The sequence below is a fragment of the Urocitellus parryii genome, chromosome 1 (genome assembly GCF_045843805.1).
Source record: "Urocitellus parryii isolate mUroPar1 chromosome 1, mUroPar1.hap1, whole genome shotgun sequence".
In the NCBI taxonomy this organism is placed as follows: Eukaryota; Metazoa; Chordata; class Mammalia; order Rodentia; family Sciuridae; genus Urocitellus; species Urocitellus parryii.
Window position 1 is genome coordinate 101,376,686 of NC_135531.1, and position 27,806 is coordinate 101,404,491.

General features: G+C 37.5%; 1 protein-coding gene and 1 pseudogene across 1 annotated transcript in view; both read right to left on the bottom strand.

The window, feature by feature from the left end:
• Dpysl3 (dihydropyrimidinase like 3) overlaps positions 1 to 16,565 on the bottom strand; it is a 105,686-nt gene extending 89,121 nt beyond the window's left edge. The window contains exon 1 of the mRNA XM_026384342.2: positions 16,151 to 16,565. Coding sequence (XP_026240127.1) covers positions 16,151 to 16,531 — 381 coding nt within the window. The 5' untranslated portion in view covers positions 16,532 to 16,565. The remainder of the gene's footprint in view (positions 1 to 16,150) is intronic.
• Positions 16,566 to 20,756: 4,191 nt separating this feature from the next.
• Positions 20,757 to 21,069, bottom strand: LOC113179631 (peptidyl-prolyl cis-trans isomerase A pseudogene; annotated as a pseudogene).
• Between the last annotated feature and the right edge of the window lie 6,737 nt (positions 21,070 to 27,806).

Below are 27,806 nucleotides of genomic sequence, written 5' to 3' on the forward strand. Positions count from 1 at the left end.
AGTAGAAGGTGGGGGGGGGGAATAAAGCTCTTTGAAATTGCTTCTAGTTCTGAGTCTACTGTCTAGTTGGACAAATCTGCCTCTTGATAAAGAAAATTTTCATGGCCATCAATTTCCTTCCTTCTCCCTCCTAAGGCCGGAAGGAGCCAGTGCCCTTCAGGTGCTCATTCTGAAAGCTGCCATCACTTCAACACAGTCCCTTCGAGCTCATGATGGACATCTGGTGACCCTGAAGAGGCTCATGGTAGACACCCAGTAAATCTAGGTTGGGATCCTGAAAGGATGAAAGAATAAATGAAGTTAAGAAAGAGTACCGGGGAAGCCATTGGCTCCACTGAATGTCTCAAGAGGACCTAGCCCTGGCTGAATTCCTGATCACTAAGTCATATTTCCTGAACAGTGAGAACACACCTTGCAATGGGGAATCAACTCATGCTCTGCAAACTCTTAACCACACTTTTATTAAACAAGCCATTATTTCAGCTCCTCAATCTCCATATATTTAAACTGTCGACAGGTCCTAGGCGTGAGTGAGCCCAGCCTTTTCCCCATTCATTTAATAATGTCACATCCTCTTAACAACCCCAAGCGGATTTCTTTCCACATCATCTCTCCCCTTTGCAGCCGCAAGCTGTTTGCTGTCTTCCGGCTGCTCCTTCTCCAAGCACAGCAGCAAAGGTTATTTTCAGGTTGACTTCCTTCTTCCTAATCCCTCGGACTTCCATTGTTGACTCCCCACTGTCATTTCCAGGTTACCTTCTTCTACCTCCTCCTTTCTCCTGTCTTTGTTCTTCAACAAGCCTTGCCTCCGCTTCATAAATTTGCCTTCTCTAAATATCCTGCATTGTTCTCCTCTTCCACTTCAGATATGCTTTTACTTTTTAATTTCCTCCTCCAATCTCAGGCATCCTGAAAGGGGAACAAGTATGTCTGGGCCTTTCCGATTGTCTTGCTTAGTTACCACACTTAACTCAAATGTCTAAATCTTTTCATTGAGAAATTGCTATGGCTTACTTTGCCACTCACTCTAGAACTCCAGTCCATCATGCAAACGCACACGTGCCCATTCTCTTGTATTAAAAAAAAAAAAAAAAAAAAAAGATTGGCAAACTACCCATGAGCAAAATCCAGCCTCCACCTGTTTTTGTAAATAAAGTTTTATTGGCATACAGCCACACACATGCATTGATATACTATATCTATGCCTGCTTTTGCTATACAGAGTTGAGTAGTTGGAACAAATATGTTACAGCTTGCAAAGTCTAAAATACTCTTACTATGTGGCTCTTTATAGGAAAAAAAAAAACATTACCCACTCCTACCCTAGATAGATGAGAAAGAGAGAGAGAGAGAGAGAGAGAGAGAGAGAGAGAGAGAGCTCATCATTTATTTACAAACTTTCAGCTGACAGGATGTATTGCCAGATACACTGCTTTCATTACCACCCCCTCTTACCCATTTCAAATTCCCCACTCCTCACCTCATCCTGTAATCTCAGTAAAAATATCCCTTAGGGCACCACATTCTGATTTCTTGATCCTCCCTGGGTGGTGAGTAGGAGAAAACTATATATCTGGACATAGTCTTCTCTCCCTAACAAATTTATGAGATAACATTCATCAACTGCATATTTTCCTTCTCACTCAATACCCATTTGTTATGCAACTTTCCATCACATTGGTTGTATTTATTGTTCTCTTAGTGGTAGATTATGGGAATATTACCCAAAGGAAAAGAACTCCTCCCTAACCCACTTCCAACCAAATATAAGTATTACATATTTTTAGACATAATTTAACTTTTTGGAAATAAACCAAATGGTTCTGCGTCAATGAAGATGATTCAGAATAGTGGTGTGTGGGCTCCAAGATCATATGGACCTGGGTTGAGCCCTATCTTAGAATACTATCTGTCCTTAGTGGATGCCTTTCAATCAGACCATCGCATCAGCCCCCAATAAACATTATTATCAGGTCTGAGTCCCTCTCCATTTTTCCATGTCTTACTCTTACCTCCCAACCTTGGGCCTTACACCTTCTGATGTCTTCTGCCACAGCTACTGTGTTCACCTTGTGGACTTGAGCAAATTCTGCTTCTTATTTTGATTCAGATTTTATTTTGAATAACCCAAAGGCTGCATCCCATTCAGCTCTGATGGGTAGCTGCCACCATACCAGAGAAGAAGAGCACAGTGGCACACAGAGAGCAGTAGAGAGTCCTTGGGCTTCAATGCCAACTCTGTCCACTCCTAGCTGTAAGATTATAAAAACTCAAGTAACCTCTTTGATGCTTGATGTTCAGTTTCTCTTCTAGATTATGGGGCTATGGATGAAAAGCTATGAGGATGATGTGGGTCATCATTGTCTCAAATAAATGAGCATTCCATAAATGTAATGTTCCAGTAGAACTTATCTGTTGAACCTCATTTGTGCTCCCAGATTCAGGGAAAAGTAAAATTCTGAGAGATTACTGAGGGAACTACTTTGGCAGAGAAAAATTCTCTTATTTTAGTTAGATCTCATTTTACAATTTTAGCTTTCTTTTTATGTTTTAGTTTCCAGTTAAGATTCAAAATTTTTTTCTCTTCCCATGTGTTTTACTTTGTCTCCATTTACCTGGCTCTTGTGACTCCTGAATCTTATCTACTGTTGCCTCTAACCGGCTTCTCTTTTTTAACGTTTATACACAAAATTCCCTTGCTTTGTACACTCTCAAGTCCTGCCCCTAAAATTACAAGGAAGATGCATCCATCCCATGCCCAGTGTTTCTGCAGTGCATAAATGACCAGAGGGACTGGGGATGTAGCTCAGTGGTAGAGCATGTGCTTTGCATGCATGAGATTCTGGATTAAATCCAAGACAAAAGAAGAAAGAATTATCAGATCATTTAAAAAAAAATACTACAATTAGTATGCTAAGAAATTTTAAATAGAAAAAGTTTACAACATGCAAGAACAGAGAAATAAGATAAATGGACCAATAAAAACTATAAGAAGGAATCAAGAAAGAAAACACAAAGAAAGGAAAGAAGAAAGGACGTCAGTCTAACCCCACACTGTCATTTACAGGAATTTTACATTGACAAATCCTAATAAAATGAATAGCACAATAGTTTATCAGGAAGGAGGCTTACCCCTTCTTGTTTGCAAACAAAAGAAGAGAAAGTAAACATAAAATCAAAAATAAAAATATAAATATCAAATTACAAAGAATTAGTAGTTAAGTGTGTGACACTTCGTACACCATATACCCATTGAAATTATGCTTTAGAAAATCTTTGTTGTTCCGTGATGATGTCATAGTTACTGAAGTTTAAAAAAACGGTTTAGGGTTTCTGGTCCAGCACACAGAAGCTTAGAAGTCATCATTCCATCCTAACAACAAAGAAAAAGTTGAATAAACTGAAAAATCAATAACCCTTATTAGATCTGGCAGGAAAGTACAGCAGAGCATTCTGTTCATCATAACAAGGACTGCCTTTGGAGAAATGACTTTACTAGAGCTGACCTGCTGAGATATTACAAAAGCCTAATCTACCTGGGGAACAGGGGAATACCCAGCTCCAGCCAGATCAAACTTCCAGTGGGGAAAAGAAACATAAATCCCAAACCCTCCATCCACCCTATCCCATATGAGGAATAAAAAAAAATCTAAGAGACCCTGATGAAGTTCACAGTTCAAGGGCACAGGTTCACCATAGACTGAGGTCTCCTCATAGGGCTATAAATCACTATGTTCCCCCACACCTTACTGCTCTGTTACTAAAGACCTACTTCCTCAATTTCCTTCTACCCAGTATGTCATGCACACCTTTGAACAAAAGTCATAAGGCAAACTAACAGGCAAAAGCATAGAGACTCAACAAGCACCAAATTCAGAGTCAGATATGGCAGGAATGTTGGAATTATCAGATCATTTATTTTAAAAATTTTTAAATAGAAAAAGTATACAACATGCAAGAACAGAGAAATAAGATAAATGGACCAATAAAAGCTTCAAGAAGGAATCAAGAAAGAAACACGAGAGACGAAAACACAACAGAAATGAGTTTTTAGTGGGCTGATTAGTTGTGGATAAAGAAAGTCTAAGCTTGAGAATATGACAAAAGAAACGTCCACACCTAAAAAGCAAGAAGGGAAAAAGGCTGAAAAAGTAACAGGGTCAACAAGAACTGTGACACAACTGAGAAGGGTGTAGTGTATGCATGATGGGAATACCAGAAGGAGAAGAAAGAAAGAACAATTTTTAGAGCAAAAATGACTGAGAATTTCCTCAGGAATCAAACAGACTCAGGAAACAAAGAGAACAATAATGCACACCCCCCCCCAAAAAAAAAAAAAAACTAAAGCTAGGTCTATCTTATTCAAACTTTAGAAAATTAAAGACAAGGAATAAATCTTGAAAGAATCCAGAGCAAGGAGACACCTTACCTATAGAAAATCAAACATAATAATAACAGTTTTCTTCTCAGAAATGAAAAGTGGGATGAAATATTTAAATCAGTGAGGGTGAAAAAGCTACCTGCAATTTTGATCTTGTAAAATTAATCTTTAGAAATGAAGGAGAGCTGGGCGTGGTGATGCACACCTGTAATCCCAGCAGCTCCGGAGGCAGGAGCAGGAGGATCATGAATTCAATGCCAGTCTCAGCAACGGCAAGGCACTAAGCAACTCAGTCAGACCGTTTCTAAACAAAATACAAAAAACGATCTGGGATATGGCTCAGTGGTTAAGTGGCCCTGAGTTCAATTCCCAGTACCCCACACCCTCGGCAAAAAAAAAAAAAAAAAAAAAAAAAAATGAAAGAAAGAAAGAAATGAAGGAGCTATGAAGACTTCCTCAAAACTTGAGGAAATTGATTTCTTGAAGACTAATCTTATAAGATATGTTAAAAGAAATTCTTCAGTGGCTGGGAGTGTAGTTCAATGGTAGATGTTTGCCTAGCATGCATGAGGCCTTGGGTTTGATTCCCAGCATCACAGTAAATTAATTAATTCATATTTTTTTAAAAAATCATCAGAGAGAAGTAAAATGATATAGATGAGAAACTGCATAAAGGAAGAGTATCAAAGAACAAATAAGTGAAGGTAAAATAAAAATTTGTCTAACAGATACATTTTAAAATTATAATAGCAATAATGTATTTGATCATGTAAGCATATATACATATGTAAGTTTATGGATAACTGAAATGAAAGAAAGTAAGATACAAGGAATGGGAGGGAGAAATTAGAAATCTGGAGACTATCATGCTAAGTGAAAAAAGTCAATCCCAAAAAACAAAGGTTGAATGTTCTCTCTGATATGTGGAAGCTAACCCACAATAAGGGAGTGGGGTTTATAGAAAGAATATAAGTTCAGTGGATTAGACAAAGGGGAATGAAGGAAAGGGAGAAGAGATGGGAAAAGGAAGGACAGTGGAATGCATCTGATATAACTTGCCTATGCCCATCTATGAATATACCACAGTGAATACACCATTATATACATCCACAAAAAGTAAAAATAAGTATGTGGAGAACCTACATCTTGGGAGCAAATTTTTACCCCTCACACATCAGATAGAACACTAATCTCTAGGGTATATAAAGAATTCAAAAAGCTAAGCACCAAAAAACCAAATAACCCAATCAATAAATGGGCCAAGGACATGAATAGACACTTCTCAGAAGATGATATACAATCAATCAACAAATATATGAAAAAAAATGTTCATCATCTCTAGCAATTAGAGAAATGCAAACCAAAACTACTCTAAGATATCATCTCACTCCAGTCAGAATGGCAGCTATTATGAAGACAAACAACAATAAGTGTTGGCGAGGATGTGGGGAAAAAGGTACACTCACACATTGCGGGTGGGACTGCAAATTGGTGCAGCCTATATGGAAAGCAGAATGGAGATTACTTGGAAAACTGGGCATGGAACCACCATTTGACCCAGCTATTTCTCTCCTCCGTCTATACCTAAAGGACTGCATACTGCAGGGACATAGCCACATCAATGTTTATAGCAGCACAATTCACAATAGCTAAACTGTGGAACCAAACTAGGTGCCCTTCAGTAGATGAATGGATTAAAAAATGTGACACATATGTACAATGGAATATTACTCAGCAATAAAAGAGAATAAAATGGCATTTTCAGGTAAATGGTTGGAGAAGATAATGCTAAGTGAAGTTAGCCAATCCCCCAAAAAAACAAATGTCGAATGTTTTCTCTGATATAAGGAGGATGATGCATAGTGGGGTGGGAGGGGGAGCATGGGAGGAATAGACAAACTCTAGATAGGGCAGAGGGATGGGAAGGGAAAGGAGGTGGCAGGGGGTTAGCAATGATGGTGGAATGTGACGGACATCATTATCCAAAGTACGTATATGAAGACATGAATTGGTGTGAACATAATTTATATACAGAGATATGAAAAATTGTGATCTATATGTGTAATAAGTATTGTAGTGCATTTGCTGTCATGTATTTAACAATAAAATCAATTAAAAATAACTATGGGTAGGTAGCAAAAAAATCAGTAGAGGGAAGAGAATAGGGAGTGGAAGAAAGGAGAGGAAGGAGAAGTACTGGAGACTGAATTGGAACAAAATATATTCCATACTTTAAAAATTATATCAAAATAGATTCTACTGTCATATATAACTAAAAAGAACCAATTAAAAAAAGATACTCGGGGCTGGGATTATGGCTCAGTGGTAGAGCACTTGCCTATTATGTGTGAGGTACTGGGTTTGATTCTCAGCACTACATATAAATAAATAAAATAAAGGAATCTTATCCAAGAATAGAAGCATAGAAATATTCCTAACTCATTCTATAAAATCAATGTCATTATAAAACCAAAGCCATATACAGACCCTATGAAGAAAACTACATACCAAAATTTCTTGTGAACATAGATGTAAAAAAAAAAACAATCCTCAACAAAATATTGGTAAATCAAATCCAGTAATGTATGAAGAGTTATATACCACAATCAAACAGAATTTATTCCAGACATATAAAGCTGGCTTGAAACTTTTTTTTTTTTTTTTGGTACCAGGAATTGAACCCAGGGGCGCTTAACTACTGAGCATTTTTTATATTTTATTTAGAGACAGGGCCTGGCCAAGTTGCCTAGGGCCTGGCTAAGAGGCTGGGTTTGAACCCAAGAGTCTCCTGCCTCCGCCTTTCAAACTTCTGGGATCACAGGCATGTGCCACAGCTTCTGGCTGGCCTGAAACATTTTAAAGTCAATTCATGTACTACATCATTTCAACAGGCTAAACAAGAAAAATAGCATGAGTATAACAATCATCTATTATATAGAAAGAAAAAAAATTTTACAAAATCCAACACACATTCCTGGTAAAAACTCAGCAAAGTATTAATAGAAGTGTTCTCCACTGGGCACAGAACAAGTACAAAAAACCCTCCAACTAACATCACATTTAATAGTGAGATACTCAAACTTCCCTGCAAAGATCAGGAGCAAGGCAAGATAAAAACATTATTAAATTGGACATTAAATTGGAAGTCCTGGCTAATGCAATTAGACTAGAAAAGAGAAGAAAAAGGAATATAGATTGGAAAGAAGGAAGAAAATCTTTGTTGACAAATAATATGATCACTTATATAAAAAATCCAAAATGACTGACTAAAAAAAAATATCCTCCTGGAACTAATAAGTGATTAGAGTAAGCTTTTAGGAAATAAGGGTTAATATACAATTTGACTTCTTCCCTATACACCAGTATCAAATAAGTTGAATTTCAAAGTCAAACATTATCACTTATGATAGCAACCCACAAACAAAATACTAATGAACAAATCTAACAATATATATATGGGATCTATGTGAGTAAAACTACAAAACTCTTACGAAAGATACTAAAGAAGAACTAAATTAATGGAGATTTATTCCATGTCCATGGATAAGCCTCAATATTTTTGAACTGTCATTTCTTTATAGATTCAATTCCAATACAAAGCAAGTTATTTTGTGGATATTATGAAATTCATTGTAAAGATTTTATGGAAAGATAAAAGATTTATACTAGGCAACACAATATGAAGAAGAACAAAATCAGAAGACTAACACAACCCAACTTCAAGACTTACTATAAAGCTATAGAAATCAAGACAGTGTGGTGTTGGGGGAAAAAAGATATATAGATTAATGGAACAGAATAAAGATTCCAGGAACAGACTAAAATAAATATAGTCAACTGATCTTTGCAAAGAAGTAAAGGCAATACAATGAAGAAAAGATGGCCTTTTCAAAAAATGGTGCTAAGACAACTGAACATCCATGTGAAAAAAAAATCGAAATGGAGACCTTAAACTAACATTCATAAAAAATTAACTCCAAATAAAACATAGATATAAAAGTAAAATGTAAAACTGCCAATTCTGATAACATAAGAGAAAACTTCAATGACCTTTGGTAGGGTGATGGGTTTTTTATATGTAGTATGTAAGGTATAATTTATGAAAAAACTAAATGATAAACTGGACTTCATTGACATTAAAAAAAAAATTTTGCTCTGTGAAAGACAATGTCGAGACAAGGAGAAGAATAACCACAGTGGGAGAAAATATTTGCAAAAAATACATCTGATGAAGGACTGTTTTTCAAAATATACAATAATTTTTAAAACCCCCAAACCAGAAAAGAAACTGATTTTAAAACTGGACCAAAAACTTTAACAGAGACTTCCCCAAAGAAGATACACAGATGACAATTAAGTATATGAAAAGATATTCCATATCATATGTCACTGAAGAATCACAAATTAAAATAATAAGCATCTACTACACAACTATTAGAATGTCCAAAATATGACATTAACTGATGTTGAAAGTGTGAAGCAACAGGAAGTCTCAATCATTGCTGGTGAAAATTAAAATTGCTACAGCCACTTTGGAAGGTAATTTGGTAGCTTATTATAAAACTCAACATACTTTCCTCATATGATCCAGCAACTGGGCTCTTTGGTAAGTTACCCAGATGAGTTGAAAATTTATGTCTGCACAAATGCACATGGATGTTTACAGTAGCTTTATTCACAATTTTATTCATTTAGAAGTAACTGAGATGACCTTCAGGAATTAAGTGAATAAATAAATTATAATACTTCCAGACACTCAAATATTATTCAGTACTAATAAGAAATGAATTATCAAGCCATAGAAAGACATCGAAGAAAACGAAAGAAACCAACATGAAAACCAATATGATTCCAGCTACAGTCAGTGCTCTGTATCCATGGATTCCATATAAATGCATATGGAAGGCAGACTTAAGGGACTTGAGCATCCATGGATTTGGGTATCTGCAGGCAGTCCAGAATAAATCCCCTGAGGATACTAGAGAAGACCTGGATATGACATTCTGGAAAAGGTGAAACTATGGAGGCAATAAAATGATTAGTGGTTGACAGGGGATGCAGGTGAGGTAGGGATGAACAGGCAGAGCACAGGGGATTTTTTAGTACAGTGAAATTTCTGTAAGATACTACAATGGTGGAGACATGTAGTAGTAGTTTCTGGTTTGTAGACCAGGCTGATTAAATAATCCTATGTCAGCCTTCCAAGTAGCTGAGACCACAGTTGAGTACCACAGCACACAGTTTTGTAGAATTCATCTTTGTTTTTCCAACTTTTGTTTTGATTGTGATTTAATAAATTGTTTTTGAATGAATAAGTAAAGAAAAAAATATCAGTGAGTAAAGGGAGATTTGAGGACTCCTCCTTACATTTACAGTGTCCTAGTAAACAATACCCCATTGTCCCGATCCCACATATATTTATAAAAAGGAAATACCAGTATCTCATCTATACCCTTATAACCACGTCTAATTTTGAACTTTTCTCCTTTAAACTGTTCAATAAATGGGCATATATCACTACATAACTCAGACTAACAATGAACTCAATTAATGACTGTCTTAAAAGCACTAACAGTTATGTCTTTGGTCCAGAGAGCAAAGACCCAAGCACTCACCCAAATGGTTGGGTTAAGACAAACCATTAGGATATAGGAAAAAAATAACAGAATTTGTATTTGTATTTTTATGACATTTCTTTTTTATAGTTTATATTTTATTTGCATTTTTAATTCTCATAATATATTAGTATAATATTTTATGTTTTATACACACACCCATATATCCATATGTATACACATATATTCATATACCCACACACATGGAATATGGAGCTTGTCCAATTTATTTTTTTGATAGAGCTGAACCATCAAATAAGTTTAAAGACTATTACCATAGTGACCATGTGATCCACCACCCTCCTTTTAGAAAGGAGGAAACCAGGGCTCTGAGAGAAGGGAGGTAACTTGCTCAAGCTGTACAGCAGATTCAAGGTCAGATCTGGAAGCTGAGACTGCTCATACTTCATCCAGTTTTGCTTTACTGTTTCTCTGCTTCTTTGTTCTTTGATGGAGTAGAACAGTTTTTATAATGCCATATAATTCCACATAAAAAAGTACAGATGCATTTTTAACATTAGATTTTGTTAGACATTTAGTTTTAAAAGTGCTTGTACTCTTAAAAAGACTTTCTGTCTCCTCCAGAAAATGGGGGGCTAAGCTTGCCGTCACACATTGTGTTCTCTTTAGCCAGATTTCCCGGTCCTAGAAAGCTTTATCCAGTCTCACAGGAACATTATTGCAGGTGGAATGCCCACTGGAAATCAATCACGATGAAAATCAGCTAAGGGAGTCACTGACAGAAAGCATTACAGACAGCACTCTGGCGGTCTTAAACATTACAAGAGCCGTCAGCAAAATCTGGTCTCCAGGGACCATTACTTGATGGGAACTCTGCCAATCACAGCATTACTTAGAAGGCCCTTTTTTTTTTATGTTCCTCAAATGCCTACTGTCAAAGTAAACCAAAGTTCGGAAAAGTTTCAAACACTTCCAAGTTTGGGTAAAGAAACCCATTTCCAGATTTAAGTGTGTCTGTAAGCCAGGTAAGCAGGAGCACTTTTTAAAAACAACATACAAACTTTCCTTTGTCAGAGCAGCCTTGTAAAATTCATTTACACTACAAGACTTGGATTCAGATGGTTGGAGAGGCCTTGAGAAACCTAGAATTCTATTAACTGCAGTCTTTCACTATGCAGGGTAAGGAGGAGAACATTGATCTCTCAGAGTCATTTTGAAAACTTTTAGCCCAGGATAAAAACAGACAAATAGCAAAGGGTAAAAAGGCAAGAGCCACATCTTATTTGTTTCAAGTAGGCTCCCTCTACACAGAGTCCCTACTGATTTCACAAAAGAAAGATCTTGTGCAAAAGTGGTCCAAATAGGAAGCAGGAAACTAGAAATGACTCAAGCTCCTGATAGATAATTATCAATAAACCTATGCAATCATAATGTCATTACTTTGTTTTCACTGGATGTCAAAGTCTTTGCAGTACCATTTTCTCTCGACAGACCATTTATCACAAATTTTCTCCTCTTAGTAATTTTTTTGCTGCTTGGAAAAGTCTACATGCACAGAAAAACATTTTGAGAAATGATGAAAAATATTTACTTTATGCTTAGAAATGCTTTTCTATGCAATTAGTGTCAAAATTGTAAACAAATAGCTGTCAAAATTATAAACAAACAACTGTGGAGGACTTTGCCAATATCAATGCCTTTCGTCGAGAAAATCTAAATCCATTACTTTTTAAACAGTGTTTACAGGTAGGTCCAGAACCACAGTTTTAGCTCCTAGTGATACTTTAAACCCTGAAATCGGGCATTTGGTGTATAAATCATAGACATTCTTACATTTTTATTTTGCCAAATGCTTTTGTTACTTATTTAACCTCTTCATTATTTACTGAATAAATTCAGTAAAAATGGGGTCCTAAATAGAATAAGATATAGTCCATGCTTGTATAATTATATCAAAATAAATTCTATTATCATGTATAAACAAAAATAATCCAATAAAAATAATTTATTGAATAAACCCATTTCCTTAAAATGGGAGTAATAAATGGTATGCCAGACCTGAAGTTTATTAAAATTTTATCAAGGTGTTTTTAAAAAATCTCTTCTGACAATTCTGTAATCAACTTGGAAGAATAAAGATTCATAGCAATTGTTTTCACAGGTTGAGGAACTGGTCTCAAAACTTCTCTGAGTAACAGGCTAGTGGCAAGATAGCAGAAGGTTTCAAGGGGAGTTGGGGTAAGAACCTTCCTCCTTGCCCTGTGTTATATTAACATGTCAGGAGCTGACACAATGGTCAGACTGGTTGAATTACAATAATGAAGATGTGTCCATCTGCAAAGAGCAGGGACTTCAGAATTAGGTAAATCCACTTACCACCTATGTGACTTGGGACTAAACATTTAGTCACTGGGTTTTAATTTCCACATAGGTACAAGGAAAACAACACACACACACACACACACACACACACAATAGGCATGTAGAAAGTGCTCAGAAAGTGGTACTTACTATCAAATTTGCAGATAATCCAAAACTGAGGATAGGAGCTGTATTATAGAAGATTCAAAAACATTATGATGGACTAGAGAAATAAGCTTAAATAGTGACAAATACAGAGGGAAGAAAAAATAAAATCCCATAGTTAAATTCTCTTTAAATTTTTGATTTTGCTTTAAATTCATTTGTACCAGCATAGAATGAGACCATCCTGACTTAAAAGCAGCTTATGTGAAAAAAATTTTCTGAAAACTTCACTGACAGGGAGTTTACTATGGGGACAATAGTAGCAGGCCACAGATACTTAATTATTGGGTGTAATTTTGTACTACATAAGCATATGCTATATGTAAATCCAGAAAGTTAAGTAGCCTAGTGCACTTTGCCATGGACACATCCCATCTGGAGCATAATGTTCAGTTCTAGACACTGAATTTTCAGAAGAATATTTACAAAACAATACAACCTAAAATGGAAATCAGAACGATGAAGTGCTCAAAAGATTGCTGAAGGGGCTGGAGTTGTGTTAGAGCACTTGCCTAGCATGTGTGCAGCACTGGGTTCGATTCTCAGCACCACATATAAAAAAAAAAATAATAACGATCCATTGACAATGAAAAAAAAGTTGTAATTAAAAAAGAAAGAGAGTTGAAGACACTGGGAATAAGATTGACAGAAAAATTTAGGAAAAATGTGATAACTGCCTTCAAACATATGAATTACTATAAAAAATTGAATAGTAATTCTAATAGCAAATATATTATGAATACTGATCATGTAAAAAATAGACACAGTTATCCTTATTTTGCAGGTGAAAAAACTGAGGCACAAGGAAACTAAGTTGCAACTCCTAAGGGCTAGGCCAGCTTGTCCCCCAGTAGCCCATCCCCAAATCTGGGGAAGATATTAGAGCTATTTGCCAAATATTTGTAGTCTTAAAGGATCATGATAAGATGGCACTCCGCCCCCCACCCCCACCCCCATTTCTTCACAGTTGGGTATGGTCACATGATCTGCTTTGGCCAATGAAATGTGAGCTTACATCATATTCATCACTTTCAAAAGAGAGTTTAAGCGTCTGCATACAGCTTGCCACATACTCTCCCAACTGCAGATGTGCAGAGATGGAGCCTCCATTAATTGAGGTCTCTGAGGGACAATGATGAACAGAACTTCCCTGCTGACCCATGTGGGAAAAGTAGCAGGAGCAAGAAATTGGCTGTTATTGTTTGTTTAAGCCACTGAGGTTCAAGGGTTGTTTCTTTTACAAGGGCATCACTCCCCTTCAGACACACACATGAGCCCACATACTTCAAATCATCAGCATACTGAGGCAGGAGGATTGCAAGTTCAAAGACAGCCTCAGCAAAAGCAAGGCGCTAAGCAACTCAGTGAGATGCTGTCTCTAAAAAAAAAAAAAAAAAAAAAAAAAAAAATACAAAATAGGGCTGGGGATGTGGCTCAGAAGTTGAGTGTTCCTGAGTTCAATCCCCAGCACCCCCCACCACTCCCTGCAAAAAAAAAAAGTCCTCAGAATATCTCAGAATAATGAAACATATTTATTCTATTTTCAGAACTAAAAGAATAATTTGTAGAAACTATTGATGGGCAGATTGGGGCTTTCTAATTTAATTTTATTTTTTTATAAAAATTATCTAAAAGTTGCTTCATGAGGTGGTGAGCTCCCTAATGATGGCAGTATTTGATGAGAGGCCAGATGATCATTTTACATTTATATTCAAAACAGATGTCTTAATGAAGGGAGTTCAAGGTATCAAACATTTATTGAATACCTGCAATGTGCCAGGCATTCCAGTCACAAAGAGAAATCCAAACACACAATCCTTATCCTCTAAGAAATAGCAATCAAGTTCAGAACTTGATAACCTCTGATTTTTTTTTTAACAGTGTGATTCAGCCAAATTAGACATAATAACATGTCCAGGATAAAGCTGACAGCAAGCCTCAACTTACAAATAACCATGTACCACTAGAAATCCTGCTGATGCTTAGGTTGTATTATTATTTTTCAATTAGAAGCCAAAAGCATAGGGTTTACAAAAGGGAGGAAAACGGGAGAATTGCTGGGTTTAAAGGAGAAACATTTTTCCTTTCTCTAGTTACCATTCTTTAATCTTGCAAACCAGGCATATTATCTGGCTTACATCAGGGGTGTTCCAGCAAAGGGAATAGACTGACTCACAGCAATTGTTACTGACCTTTTCCATCACTTCTCCCACCCCTTAGAGACAGGAAGGGAACATTTTGGTGCTGATCAATTCACACCCCAAAACAGGCAATCACTTTTCTATAAAGAGCTATTCTTCAGTTAAGATGTCAGCCAAAGCCTTTCCAAAATATCAAAACTTTTCCCAAAAGGGTATGTGGGCAGGGCCTAAAGGAATGCCACATTCAAAAGAAGATGTGAAAATCTCAAACTAAATGAGTGACTCCAAGAGACACTGCTATTGTTTCACAAATGGCACCTTTAAACAGTACTGATTTCCATATTTCATCTCAGTAGCTAAAAGTTTGTTTTTTTAAACTTTTGAAAATCAATCAGGGAGAGATACTATCCTTTCACTGGCTCACTGCCTTTTAATGGAAAAACAACCTAGAACTGGATAAGCATTAACTGTAATTGTTCTGAGGCAGACATTTCCATTTCAGGTTATTATTCATGATTGTATTAAAGCAGAATAATATATGTGGATGGATTTTGCAGCCATTACCTAGACACTGGTAAGGGCAGCTGATGACTATTGTTCTTCAATTCAAAAGTGTCTGTTTTAACTTTGAATCCTTCAGCCCTGCCTGGGCCCTGAATTTTCTGAACCATGGCTCTGATTTTCTATGAAATAGTCACAAAAATCAGGGCATGCTGATCAATGCCATCCTTCCCATCAGTTTGGTATGGCATGAGTGTCTCTAAAATACATACAGAAGAAATTGGCTTTAGCACGTGTAAAAGCAGCAGGGAATTTACAGCTCATACCCTCTTCTATTTTAAAAAATACAATAATATTCTTGCAGAGACAGCTGGATCCTTGTGATACCCAGTCTTGTGCCAAGCTGTGTACAAATATACTCTTTACAAAACAGATGTGAAACGTGCTATGACAGAAGCGAGGCAAAAAAGATTCGAGTGTTTAGTGGCTCCACACCCAAAAGTTTCAGGCACAGAGCTGATGTTTGAACAGTGAAAGGGGAGACCGCCCATCCTGTACTTTCATCCGGGCACTATGGAGATGACCCCATTTCCTAGAATCAGTTTGCCCTCTGCCCTAAAGACCTGGGTTGAGATTTAATTTGGGACCAGAGTGGGCCAAGACAATTGTGCTGTTGGTTACTCAGACAGAGAGAAGGTCTGAAATCTCCAAGACTGCACAGGCTAACTGGGCTGACACACCCACCCAGAACTAATGGCCCAGCGGTCCAGCGGGGAAGCAGGGGTAGGGAAGCAGAGCCGGGCAGGGGGGCTGGGACCCTTACAATGAGCATAGGAAGATGCTGCACGTGCGAACCCAGGGACGCGACTAGAAGGTCACGATGTGCTCAGCACAGGATGCCCTTTTCCTCCCTCTAGTCGCCCATCCCCTTGGAAAGTGAGCGCGAGAAAGTTGCGCCCCGGCCATGGCGGCCAGAACTGGAGAAGGGGACAGGGCAGGCAGAGAAGGGAACTGGGCCCCCTTACCTTGTCCTCCGGATCAAGGTTCTGCAACACCTCCTTGCCTGTGGCGCTCAGGATCTCCACCCCGGCGGGCTCGGGCGACTCGGGCGCGGGCTCACTGCTCTCCTCCCGGGCTTGGACTCTGCGTGGGGTGTCCCCCTCGACCCCGGGCCGGGTCCCTGAGCCGCGGCCGCTGCCCTGGCTGCTCCGGGGAGTCTTTGCGCCTCGCTGCCCCACGCTCAGGGCATCGAAATCCAGCGTCTTGCTCTCGAAGGCTCCCTCCACGTTGCAGAACATGCCGCCGTACTTCTGCCGTGGGACCTGGTCGGTGGTTCCCGGCCTGGCCAGGTACACGGGCAGATCATCTTCGTGGGAGCTGTCCCAGCCTCGTCGTCCGGAGGCCATGGTTCAAGAGCGACAGCGGCCCGCTGGTTTCCTTCCCCAGAGACGGAAAGGGCAGCCGGCGGCAGCGTGCACCGAGCCACAGTGACTGGGGCGGGAGGAGGCGCCTGAGCCTTCGCGCCAGAGGCGGCAGTGCTGCTCCGATTCCTGTCTGTCCCCAGCGAGCCAGCCAGCCAGCCAGCGAGCGTGCGAGCGGCGCAGGGGCCCGGAGCTCCCTCGCTCGCCCGGGGGACCTCTCGCCCGCCCGCCGGGAAGAAACCGCCTGCTGCACCTCCCCAGGCACCCCCAGCCTTAACGTGGGCTCGCGGGCTGGCGCAGTGTTGGTGCCCATCACAAACACAAATCCAAACTTGGCGCGCCGCGCGCACTTACACACACACACACACACACACACACACACACACACACACACACACACACTCCCCCCCCCCCCTCACGCAAGAAGCTCCAGACTTGTTTCATACTTAGACACAATTCAGATGTCTTAAAAATGCTCACACTCGGAGAACTTACTCCCATATGCACACAAACTAACTCTGTTTTCCCCGCATTAGCTCCCAAGTTTGCCTCCCAAACACCAATCTTTTTGACTCTCTCATGCACAAAATCCAAACTGACCCAGGTGTGTTCATCTCAAAGCCAAGTCCTGATTTACAACAAACACATACAAATTCGGATTTAGAACAGACTCACAGTCTTACCCACAACCCCAGATGGCCTTCTCCTGATTTTGAGTTGTCTCACACTTATACTAGTTCCAGAATCTGCCTAGCAAACCTGCACCTTCATATGATAAATTCCTGAATTGAATTACAACACACACAGAAGAGGGGAAGGCCATCTTTCTTCATTGACATTCACAAAAACCCAGAATTGACTCACATAAACCCATTCCTACCGCATTCATACTATACTAGAATGTGCTTTTTACCCAACCTTAATTTGTCTCACAAAATTACCCTATAGATCACAGACATGCATACCTGCATAGATTTTGCATTGCAAAATGATCTGTCCATCATACAACAAACTACAGGCTTATACCTCACACAGAGACTCCTTTAGAACCTCCTTTAGAACCTTACACTTAGTTCATACACAAATTATATTTATTTCAAAAAAATACACAACCAAAGAACTTTGCCTTCCATGTTACCTTAAACATACAAAGACTTATGTGCATACATGCTCTCATGATCTCATTCCCATCCTCACGTCTACCCATACGTGCTCTGTCTGACCCAGTTGTTGCCACATGAACACAGAATCCACAAACTTGAAAAACTTGAATCCTATCAGTGCATATAGCCTAAGCCCAGAATCTTTGCTGCCCTTTGCTGCCCAAATTTAACTGAATCTCCTCTCAGAAATGTATGCATTGATTTGTTTATTCAGCCAACAAGAACCAGTGATTCATTGGCCCACTTGCTCATCACAAAATACTGGAACAACAGTGTTAAAAAGGCAAATGATGTCTGACCACCAAGAGTGTAGTTGTAGCCATCCATCTAGGCACCATCATTCAGGGTTTATTTTCTGAGTTTATTCCCTGAATCCAACTCCCCCCATTCTTCTAAGCTCCACAAAGATAGAGATCTGGTCTGTTTAGTTTACCTTTATATATCTTGTGAATAGGACATATTCAGGCACATAACAGGTACTCAATAAATCTTTTTTGAATAAATGATAACAACAAGGAACATTTAAGAAGCTGTTGATAATGTGCCAATCGCAAATGTAATTCTTTCATATACACTAACTCATTTCTCTGTGCATATAGGCACAGTCTTTGAAGGCATCTGAGCTGAGTTTGATGACCTGAAATTCTAGATTCCAGTTTTGGAGTGAGACAAGCACACTAGGAATTATAACACTATGAATCCCTGTGACAGCCACAAAGATTTGGAACATGGAAGTCGACCTGGACTCACTGCAGACAGATGCATTGACAAAAGTTATACCTACCCACAGTGAATGTATTTTATGTAAGAACAAATTACACTCCATTCACTAACCAGCCTGCACTCTATCAAAATTATTCCATGATTTCTTAAGCTCACTTCCTCTGGGAAGCTTCTCCTTTTAAACAAATGCTGATTAGTGACAAACCTAGAATTTCACTTGAAAATTGGTAATATAGCTCATTTCCTCCATCTTTGCTGACATAGATGGTTTCCTTCACCTTTTCAATTGCTATTGACTTCTTTTCCAGTCATTAACTAATTATAGGCTTGTAGGAGGACACTTGCTTTGTGTCCACTGCTGTTGCAGGTCCTCTCCTCTGTGGAGCATAATTCTAGTGGGGGGAAACAAAAAAAGAGAAAAAAATAAAGGCAGAGAGTCATAGAGCTATAAAAAGCTATGAAGAAAATAAGATAATTAGCTAAGATATATCAAGAATTTAGTAGTGTCTGACTCTGTGTAAAGGGCATACCATGCAGTCTATTTATTAGCTTTTATAATTCTGCAGATCATGTACTATTATTCTTTTTTATAAACAAGGAAGCCCAACTTTTGGCAGAGTCATAACCTAAATGAGATATGTATGAAGGGTCTAAGAGTTCCTTGAAAGGGCCTATTCTGAATGTCGGTGCATGCATGTATGTGCTATTGTAAGTGGGTGTATGGGATACACAACCAGTTTTGTTGTTAGAGGAGCAGTTCCATTACCTCACTACTCTCTATATGATGCTATAGCTATGCCCAACAATTATATTTGTTGACAAAACATCACATTTAAAAGTCAACTGCTGCATATTCACATATGTGATAAATTAAGAAAGCAAAGCACCCTATTACAAAAAAGACTGAAATAAGAATGGCTCATCTGGGCTGGGGATGTGGCTCAAGCGGTAGTGCGCTCGCCTGGCATGCGTGCGGCCCGGGTTCGATCTTCAGCACCACATACCAACAAAGATGTTGTGTCCGCCGAAAACTAAAAAATAAATATTAAAAAAAAAAGAATGGCTCATCTCACCCTACTTCTGCAAGTATGTGGCCTTAGGCAAGTGACTTACTTAATTTATTTGTCTTTCTTCTTTGTATTTGCCTCACCTACCTAATAGGTTTATTAAGGACTTCATTCTCTGAGCAAGGCATTGTGCAAAGAATTTTATATGCATTGACTTAATTTTCATCAGGACTCCATAAACTGTGATGATTATTCCCCTCCTTTTTTTAAACCAGTGGAGAAAACAAGGCCTAGACCTGTAAAGTCCCTTGTTCAAAGTAGCACAGTTAGCACTTCAAATTGAAATTCAAACCTTCTACTTTCTGATTCAGAGCCTGTGTTCAGAGCTCTGATAGCTCTTTCATGAAAATCTAGAGAAATGATACATGGGAAGACCAAAGGTAACATGTTAACCAATAAAATAAGCACTTAAGTTGTTCTTAGAGAGAAGCTAAGTTTAAGACAAACACTCATATAAAGAAATATCCTAACACTCTCAAAGGTATTAATCTCACAAACACACAACAATTTTGTCATGTAAATTAGTTAAGTTAGAGAATAAAGCACAAGAGCAACAGTATGCCTATAGATTCCTTAACTGAGACTAGCCAGGAAGGTATTGCATAAAACAATGCTCAAACAGCAAACTATTTCTGCAACGTAGGCAGCAAAAAGAGTTTTCAACTTGTCATATGCCAGATCAAATTTGCATTTCCTGTAACTCTGCAGTAAATCACATGCCACATTGCATTGAGATGACTTGTGATGGAAGCCCAGAGCATATCTGATGATAACTTTAGGAAAATGTATTCCGGAGGCATCTTCTATTACCTATAGATCAGCGGAAGCGGAGAATCCTAGACAGTAAGCAGTGGCACCAGGCAATTTTGATATGCCAGCACATGGAATGTATTTTATGTAAGAACAAATTACACTCCATTTTTATGAGGCAGAAAAATTGACCCATCAGAAGCTAAAATTTTAATATTCACTAAGGTCATGCTGCCATATTCAAAATAAGAGGGAAATAGAGGAGTTATAAAGTTTACCTTGACTCAATGGTGAATTTATTTTTGTCACTTCATTTCTATTTCATAATCATAAACTTAACTCTACAATCCAGCTAGACATGAAGAGGAATAAGGAAAATTTGGAAACTAAAGCACAACTGTATCAAAAGCACAAAGAATATAGAGTATCTCAAGCAGGTAGAGTAAGAGGTGCTCTACTGAGCTACAGAAGGTCTATTGTTTGAGATAAAACAATGAGTTAGATGTATTACAGTTGTCCACAGTCATCTATGGTGACCTTGTTGCTGGTCTTGCCATTCCTAGACCCAAAGTCCACCATGACTTCCATCACATCCATTCCCTTTTCCTCAGTCCTAAAGGTCACCTGCCTGCCATCCAACCACTGAGTTCTAGTGGTACAGATAAAAAATGAGAACCATTTGTGCTCAGCCTAACATTTGCCATGAACAAGATGCCAGGACCTATATATTTCAGGACGAAGTTCAAATCCTCAAATTTCTTCTTCTCATAGATGAACTTCCCATGCCATTATGGCATGTGAAGTCACTATCCCAGCACATACATGTACTTGAATAATTCTGCAAAACCAGGAAAACTTATGGCCTAATCCTTTGTCTTCAGTGCTCAGAGCACAAAAATGGTCTGCTGCCTTTAGCACTTGGTCTGCTGCAAACAGTTTGATGTAGCTGGTGGCCTAAGGGCCCGCTGTTGACAGCTATGTTGAGGAACGTGACTGACCCCTGGCAACCAGCAGCTCCAGGTGACAGTGGTTTCTGTCTTAACAGTTAATTTAAATGTTTCTAATCATAACTCATCCTTTTTGTTTTCCTTCCTTGGGTTACAGGAATTTGAACCTACATCATCTTTTTTCCCCATTTCATGGACCCCAAAGTTAGAAGCCTTGTTTTTCACCCATGTATATATGAGACAACGTTTTAAAAATGGACAACCCTTTGCCTGACACACAGTAGGGACTCAATAAACCTTAGTTCCAATTTCCTTAGGGTATATATACATCATTAATCTCACACAGAGTTTGCAATGAGCTTGACTGTGTTCTATAATTTTAATTTGGCAGAATTTTATGAACAAATTGATACCGACTATAATAATGTTTGGGATAGACAATAAAAATGACTGCTGTCTTCCATATACTTTCATCATAACCTTTGAATTTTCCTGACAGATTGCTATTGAGTTTTGTCTCAATATTTGGTGACTGAAGACTTAATTAAAAACATAAAACAAGGTATTTTCCAAATAGATGCAAAACAGTAAAACTAGATTATAAAATATTTTCAGTAATCCTAATTGCACATGCAGAAAAAAATCCCTGTTCTTTTATGAATATACACATGTAAAGGAAAAAAACATACAAGAATATGTATCAAAATACTGTATTAATAGAGTATAAGTCATAGGAAAATTGAAAATTTTTGTTTCTTCCTTTATGTGCTTTTATGTTTTCCTAAAATTGCCTTATAGATATTTTATTGATGCACATTAATTGTACAAAATAGTGGGTTTCATTGTAGCATATTTGTACATGCTTATAACATAATTTGATCAATTTCACTACCCAATACCTTCCCTTTCCCTTCCCCCGCCTTCCTCTAACTCCCTTCCTGTACCCTAATAGTCTCCCCTTTATTTTTATGAGATCCCTTTTTAATGTCTTTTGCCTCTCTAACTTCCACATAGTAGAGAAAACATGAGACACTGAGATTCTGAGTCTGGCTTATTTTACCTCATATGATGCTCTTTAGTTCCATCCATTTTCAAAATATTAAGTATGAGTTTACTTTTATAATCACAAACATTGTTCTTTCCAAATGTGTGTCTAAGTTGTTATTTTAGATAAAAATACATTGATTGAATCTGGTAAAAATTGCTGATGAAGAATTATTGAACCGAACTGTTATCTCCCTGCTGTATCCAGAAGACCTATTATTCAAAATAAAAAGTAAAAATAAAATTAGTTCCCTCATCCGAGTTGAGGCACTACCTCATGCAGAACACATCAGCAGTTGGACAGCTGAGTGGGGAAGGGCCATGATGACGAGGATGTGAAATGAGGGCTTACAAATGTCCTCGAGGTAAATCCTTTCCACCAAAGGATTAGTTAATAGGACATGACATAATCACCTTCCTGGTGGGGAGTGGTGGGGTTTTCTTTCCAATGTTCTACGCTGAGTGTGTCTCTTTGATTTTATCATTCTCGAATATTTGAGAGCCAGTTCCAAACAGAATTTCCTTTTGCCTTAAGTGGGAAGGAGACAAATGTTAAAGTAGTTGCTGAGCAATATCATAAAAAAGATACTCACTTCAAATGCTTTAATGCTCTACTTTCCTTGCTCACAGATGCAATTAAATCTCCTAAATGAAGATCCCTAAGAACAAGTCAGACAGTAAATTGAGTTACAGGAGGTAATGGGGGAGAAAAAACCCAAACCAAAAACCTGTCCAACCTCTTTGCCAGTCAAAATGGCTCACAATAATTCACAATGTTTCCAAGCGTTTGAAAAAATGTGCTTATTTTGTTTATTTTTCCAGTTCCTCTTCATTTTTTTTGTCTGTTTTACAAAACGATCCCATTGGACTTACAATATTATTATAACAATTTTGTTCTGATTATTTGAAACAAAATGATTCTCTTAGCTTTTATTTTTCAAAGATAAAAATAACAGTGAATCCCTTGTTTATCTCTCTCCCCCTTCTTTGCCCCCCCCTTCCTTCCTTCCTCCCTTCCTTCCTTTTCAATGAAAACTTAAAAATACGGAAAGGCAGAGAGTAATTTAGTCATGTACTCACTGTCTAGGATCTACAAATGCTAACTTTTCATGGTATTTTGCTCATATGTTTTTAAGAAACGAAACATTACAGAATTCATGCACCTTAGGCATCCCTTAGCTGTTCTGTCTCTCCTCTCTCACTTTCTATAAAAAAAGAACTTATATTGATAGCTGATATTTTCCTTTAGTCTGCTCTCTCATGGAAGCTGGTCCCTTAATTAGAATTTTTATACTTGTTTTCTTTATCCACTTAATCAATATATCTTAGTTTATTTGCTTTTGAGTATCATCTTTGGCCAGGGATGGTGTAGAGAAGTCTCTCCCTCCTAGAACACCGAGGTGAGGCTTGCAATAATAACATTAGGTTTCCTGGGGACATGTTTTCTTTTATTATACTTTGGGGAAGCTCAAGGAACCTGGACATGAGAGTTACATATAACATTCAAAAAGGCAACCTTCATTTTTCATATTTCCTGGAGCCTAAAATAAGTTATACTTAAAGAAAAGTAGTCAAACACTAGGACCGCCTGAAAGGAGAGCTTCTTTGAATTCAGAGAGAAACTCGCTGGCTCCCCCAAATTAGGGTACATCCGGGCTCAAACACAAGCAGCAAAAAACAGGCGACTATGTGAATGACAGACACTAAAGATATGGGAGAAAAAATAGAAAAATGGTGAATAATTCCTTCATTGAGAATTTTATGTTATGTGTAGGTTCAGAAAACATAAATGCATCTGTTATGCCCTCTCACCACAGTACTTCTGTCTGATTTCATATTTCTGTTAATAAATAATGCCTTGTCTAGGCAGCTCCCTGGAATGTTTTTTCCTCCAGTTCTGTCATAATTAAGATGAATGGATAGGAAACAGGCTCCCCTATACATTTCCCAGCTTTCAGAATTCATACTGGAAACATGAAGAAAAACAAATGCAGACAAGTAGTCTAAACATCTAGATACAATTTTCGTGTCTTACAAAGATATATCACAGCATTTATGTGATGTGTGATATGACTTTTAAAAAAGCATGAAACTTGAGGTCAGAAAATCTGGATCACAATTCTGGGTGCACTACTGGATGAGTGAATTTGGAGGAATTACATAAATTACTTTATTTGGTTCCTTCATCATCAAAATGGGGAAAAAAATCAATGAAAAATAAATTGAGAAGTTTCCTGCTAAGTTGCAATTGTTCTGTACAATGTTACTGTTTTATTGTCTTTGGAGAGTGGCCCCAGTTTCTTTATCTAATAAGTAAAACAATAAACATCTGTTGAGTTAATGTTATCTGTAATTTTTGTTTTTCAGTGGTAGAACAGAGTATAGTGTGTAGCTACTGATTATTAATCAGTCTTAGGTATGACCAAAGTGATAAATATGTTTTGGGAAACCAAATCAGATTACTTTCCATTCTAATCATAAAACTCCTATTAGACATTTGTCCCTTGAAAGTATACTTAGATCAAAGATATAATCAAATGCATTTATGAACCATATTGTATAAACATACACTAAAATTTTAAGGAAGAAATTGTTCTTAAATATTCATTTTTTAAACAGAGATCATATTAAAATTTATTCAGCTTTGATATTATGATGTTTAACAATTCATTTAATTCTTAATGTTGTCTGGTCACTAAGAATTGCTTTCATATTTAAAGTAGGACATTAATTTGCTAAATTATTTATTTCTTATCAAAAAATATTAATATAACTATTCACTCAAATAATAGACTATTAATAGTTGTACCAGAAAGGAATTTTTGAGCCTAAAAGTCACATCTACAAAAATATATATTGCAGTCTTTTGTTATAAGGCTGATTGATCAGATGTAGGCATATTAGGATGAATGGACTCATTTAAAATTCTTATACATCTATTGAAAATATGTTAGGAGGGGTTTTCAGTACAAAATCAGAAGCTAAAGACTAGGCAAAACTGATCACTGATTATTTATCTGGAAAATATTTTATATTTAATACAATAAAATTTATTCTATTTTAACTAAAAATTAATTCTCAACCTAAAAATATTAAGTGACTTAAGAAATAAGTAGGGGCTGGGGTTGTGGCTCAGTGGTAGAGTGCTTGCCTAGCATGTGTGAGGCACTGGTTCAATTCTCAACACCACATATAAATAAAATAAAGGTACATTGACAACTAAAAAAGTATTTTAAAGAAAGAGGTAGGTTGGACTTATAAAATGTATGTATAATATTTCAGTAAATCTTGTGGATGTAAACCTTGCACAAAATAAGGGTATAATATTGTTAGTTGGGTTACTCATTGCTATGAATAAAACTATTGTCATTGACTAGAAATTTAATACTTAGACACCTAATAATAGCTAATTAAAATATAAACATAAATCATGTAATGATGATTGATTTCACCATTTGGATTTTTATAACCAGTAAGGTTTGGAACTGTAAATTAAGAAATCTTTAATTCAGGAAAAGATATAAATGAAAATTCCCCTTAAGAAAGACATATCTACTTTTATTTGAATGACAACTTTCCAAAATTGTGTATTCCTCGTGATATAAAAATTAAATTTGTGCTGAGTGTAGTGGCAAACACCAGTAATTCCCACTACTTGGGAGGCTGAGTCAGGAAGACTTCAAATGCAAGGCCAGCCTCAGCAACTTTAGGGAGACCTTAAACACCTTAGTGAGACCCTGTCTCAAAATAAAAAATATAAGGGTCTGGGACTGGAGACTATCTTGCTAAGTGAAATAAGCCAATCCCCAAATGCAAGGGCTGAATATTCTTTCTGTTATGCAGATGCTAGCACATAATAAGGCAGGGGCAAGGGAAAGAATAGAAGTTCACTGGATTGGACAAAGGGGAAATGTAGGGAAGCCAGGGTGGGAATAAGAAAGACAGTAGAATAAATGATACATAGCTTTCCTACGTTCATATATGAATACATGACCAGTGTAACTTTACATCATGTACAACTATAAAAATGGGAATTTATACCCCATATAGGTATAACACATCAAAATACACTACAGTGTCATGTATACTAAAAAGGGCAAATAAAAATTTTAAAAAAATTAAATTGGCGTGAACTGGAGATGTAGCTCAATGGTAGAACATTTGCCTAGCATGTAAAAAGTTCTAGGTTTGATTTCCCAGCACCTCAAAGAAGAAAATAAGTTTTGCTTATTTTTTTTACTCTTGGTAAAAAGGATAAGACATTGAATGATATCTAAAATAATTGAAAAAATTGGATCATTTCTAAGAAAACCACTTGGAAATTTGTTCTTGGAAAGAGAAAACTGTTAAGTTTTAAATTAGCCTTATTCATACATTTTTTGTATCCAATGAACATATTTTTTGTGACTTTTTGCACGGGGAGTGTACTAGGGATTGAACCCAGGAACTCATAACAACTGACCCATATACCAGCCCTTTTTGTTTTTTATTTTGAGTCAGGGTCTTGCTAAATTGCTGAGGCTGTCTTTGAACTTGTGAGTCTCCTGTCTCAACCTCTTGAGCTGCTGGGATTACAGGCAAGCTAGATTGTATCCAGCTTGGGCATTTTGTTTGTTTGTTTGTTCTTTTAGGATACATGACACCATAGTGTATTTTGACATATTTTACACACATGGAGTATAACTTATTCTAATTATATCGCATTCTTGAAGTTGTACATGATGTGGAGTTATATTGGTCATGTATTCACATATGAACATAGAAAGTTATGTCCAATTCATTCTACTTCTGTCTTTCCTATTTCCACTCCCCTCACTTTCCTTCCTTCTCCTTTGTCTAATCTACTGAACTTCTATTCTTCCCTGACCCCCTTGGAGTGTGAGCTTTCATGTATCAGAGAGAACATTTGGCTTTCAGTTTTGTCCTGAAATAATCCAAATGGTGAAGAGGTAATTTCTGAGCCAAGTCCCCTCTCCCTTAGCTTAGAGAGGATGAGAACTTTGCTGGAGTAACAAACGGGAAATGATTTTTTAAAAATCAGTTCAATCCATTACATATTTATTGAGCATTTACTTTTTTCCAGGGTATATTGAAGACATTATGGAAGTTTATGAATACAGTAAATAAGAAAAGTATTCAAATCTAATGCTGCTCAGATTGCAATAAGTGTCATCATAAGAGGAACATTGGGCTACAGATTAGTAAAGGCATTTGGAAAGCAAACTTGTAATGAAGAGTGAATGAAATGTTGACAAAGGAATATGGACAAAGTCATTCCTGGCAGAGTGAGAAATGTTGGGAAAGGAGAGAGTGATCCTGCCCGACTAGAGAGCACAGTGTTTGAAGGGTAATACTGAATGAGTTCAGGAAGATTAGACAGGGCTCAGATGTGGGGAACCAGAATAAAAGTTAAGAAATTTTCCTATTATGCATGGGAAAGTGATTATACACTGAGGCTCACCTGCTTTGCAATACTAAGCTCAACCTTAGCCATGAACAACAGAATTTGATCTTAGTAGTAACAAATTATTTCTACCTCGGCCCTCTGCTCACATTTCCCTGTCCT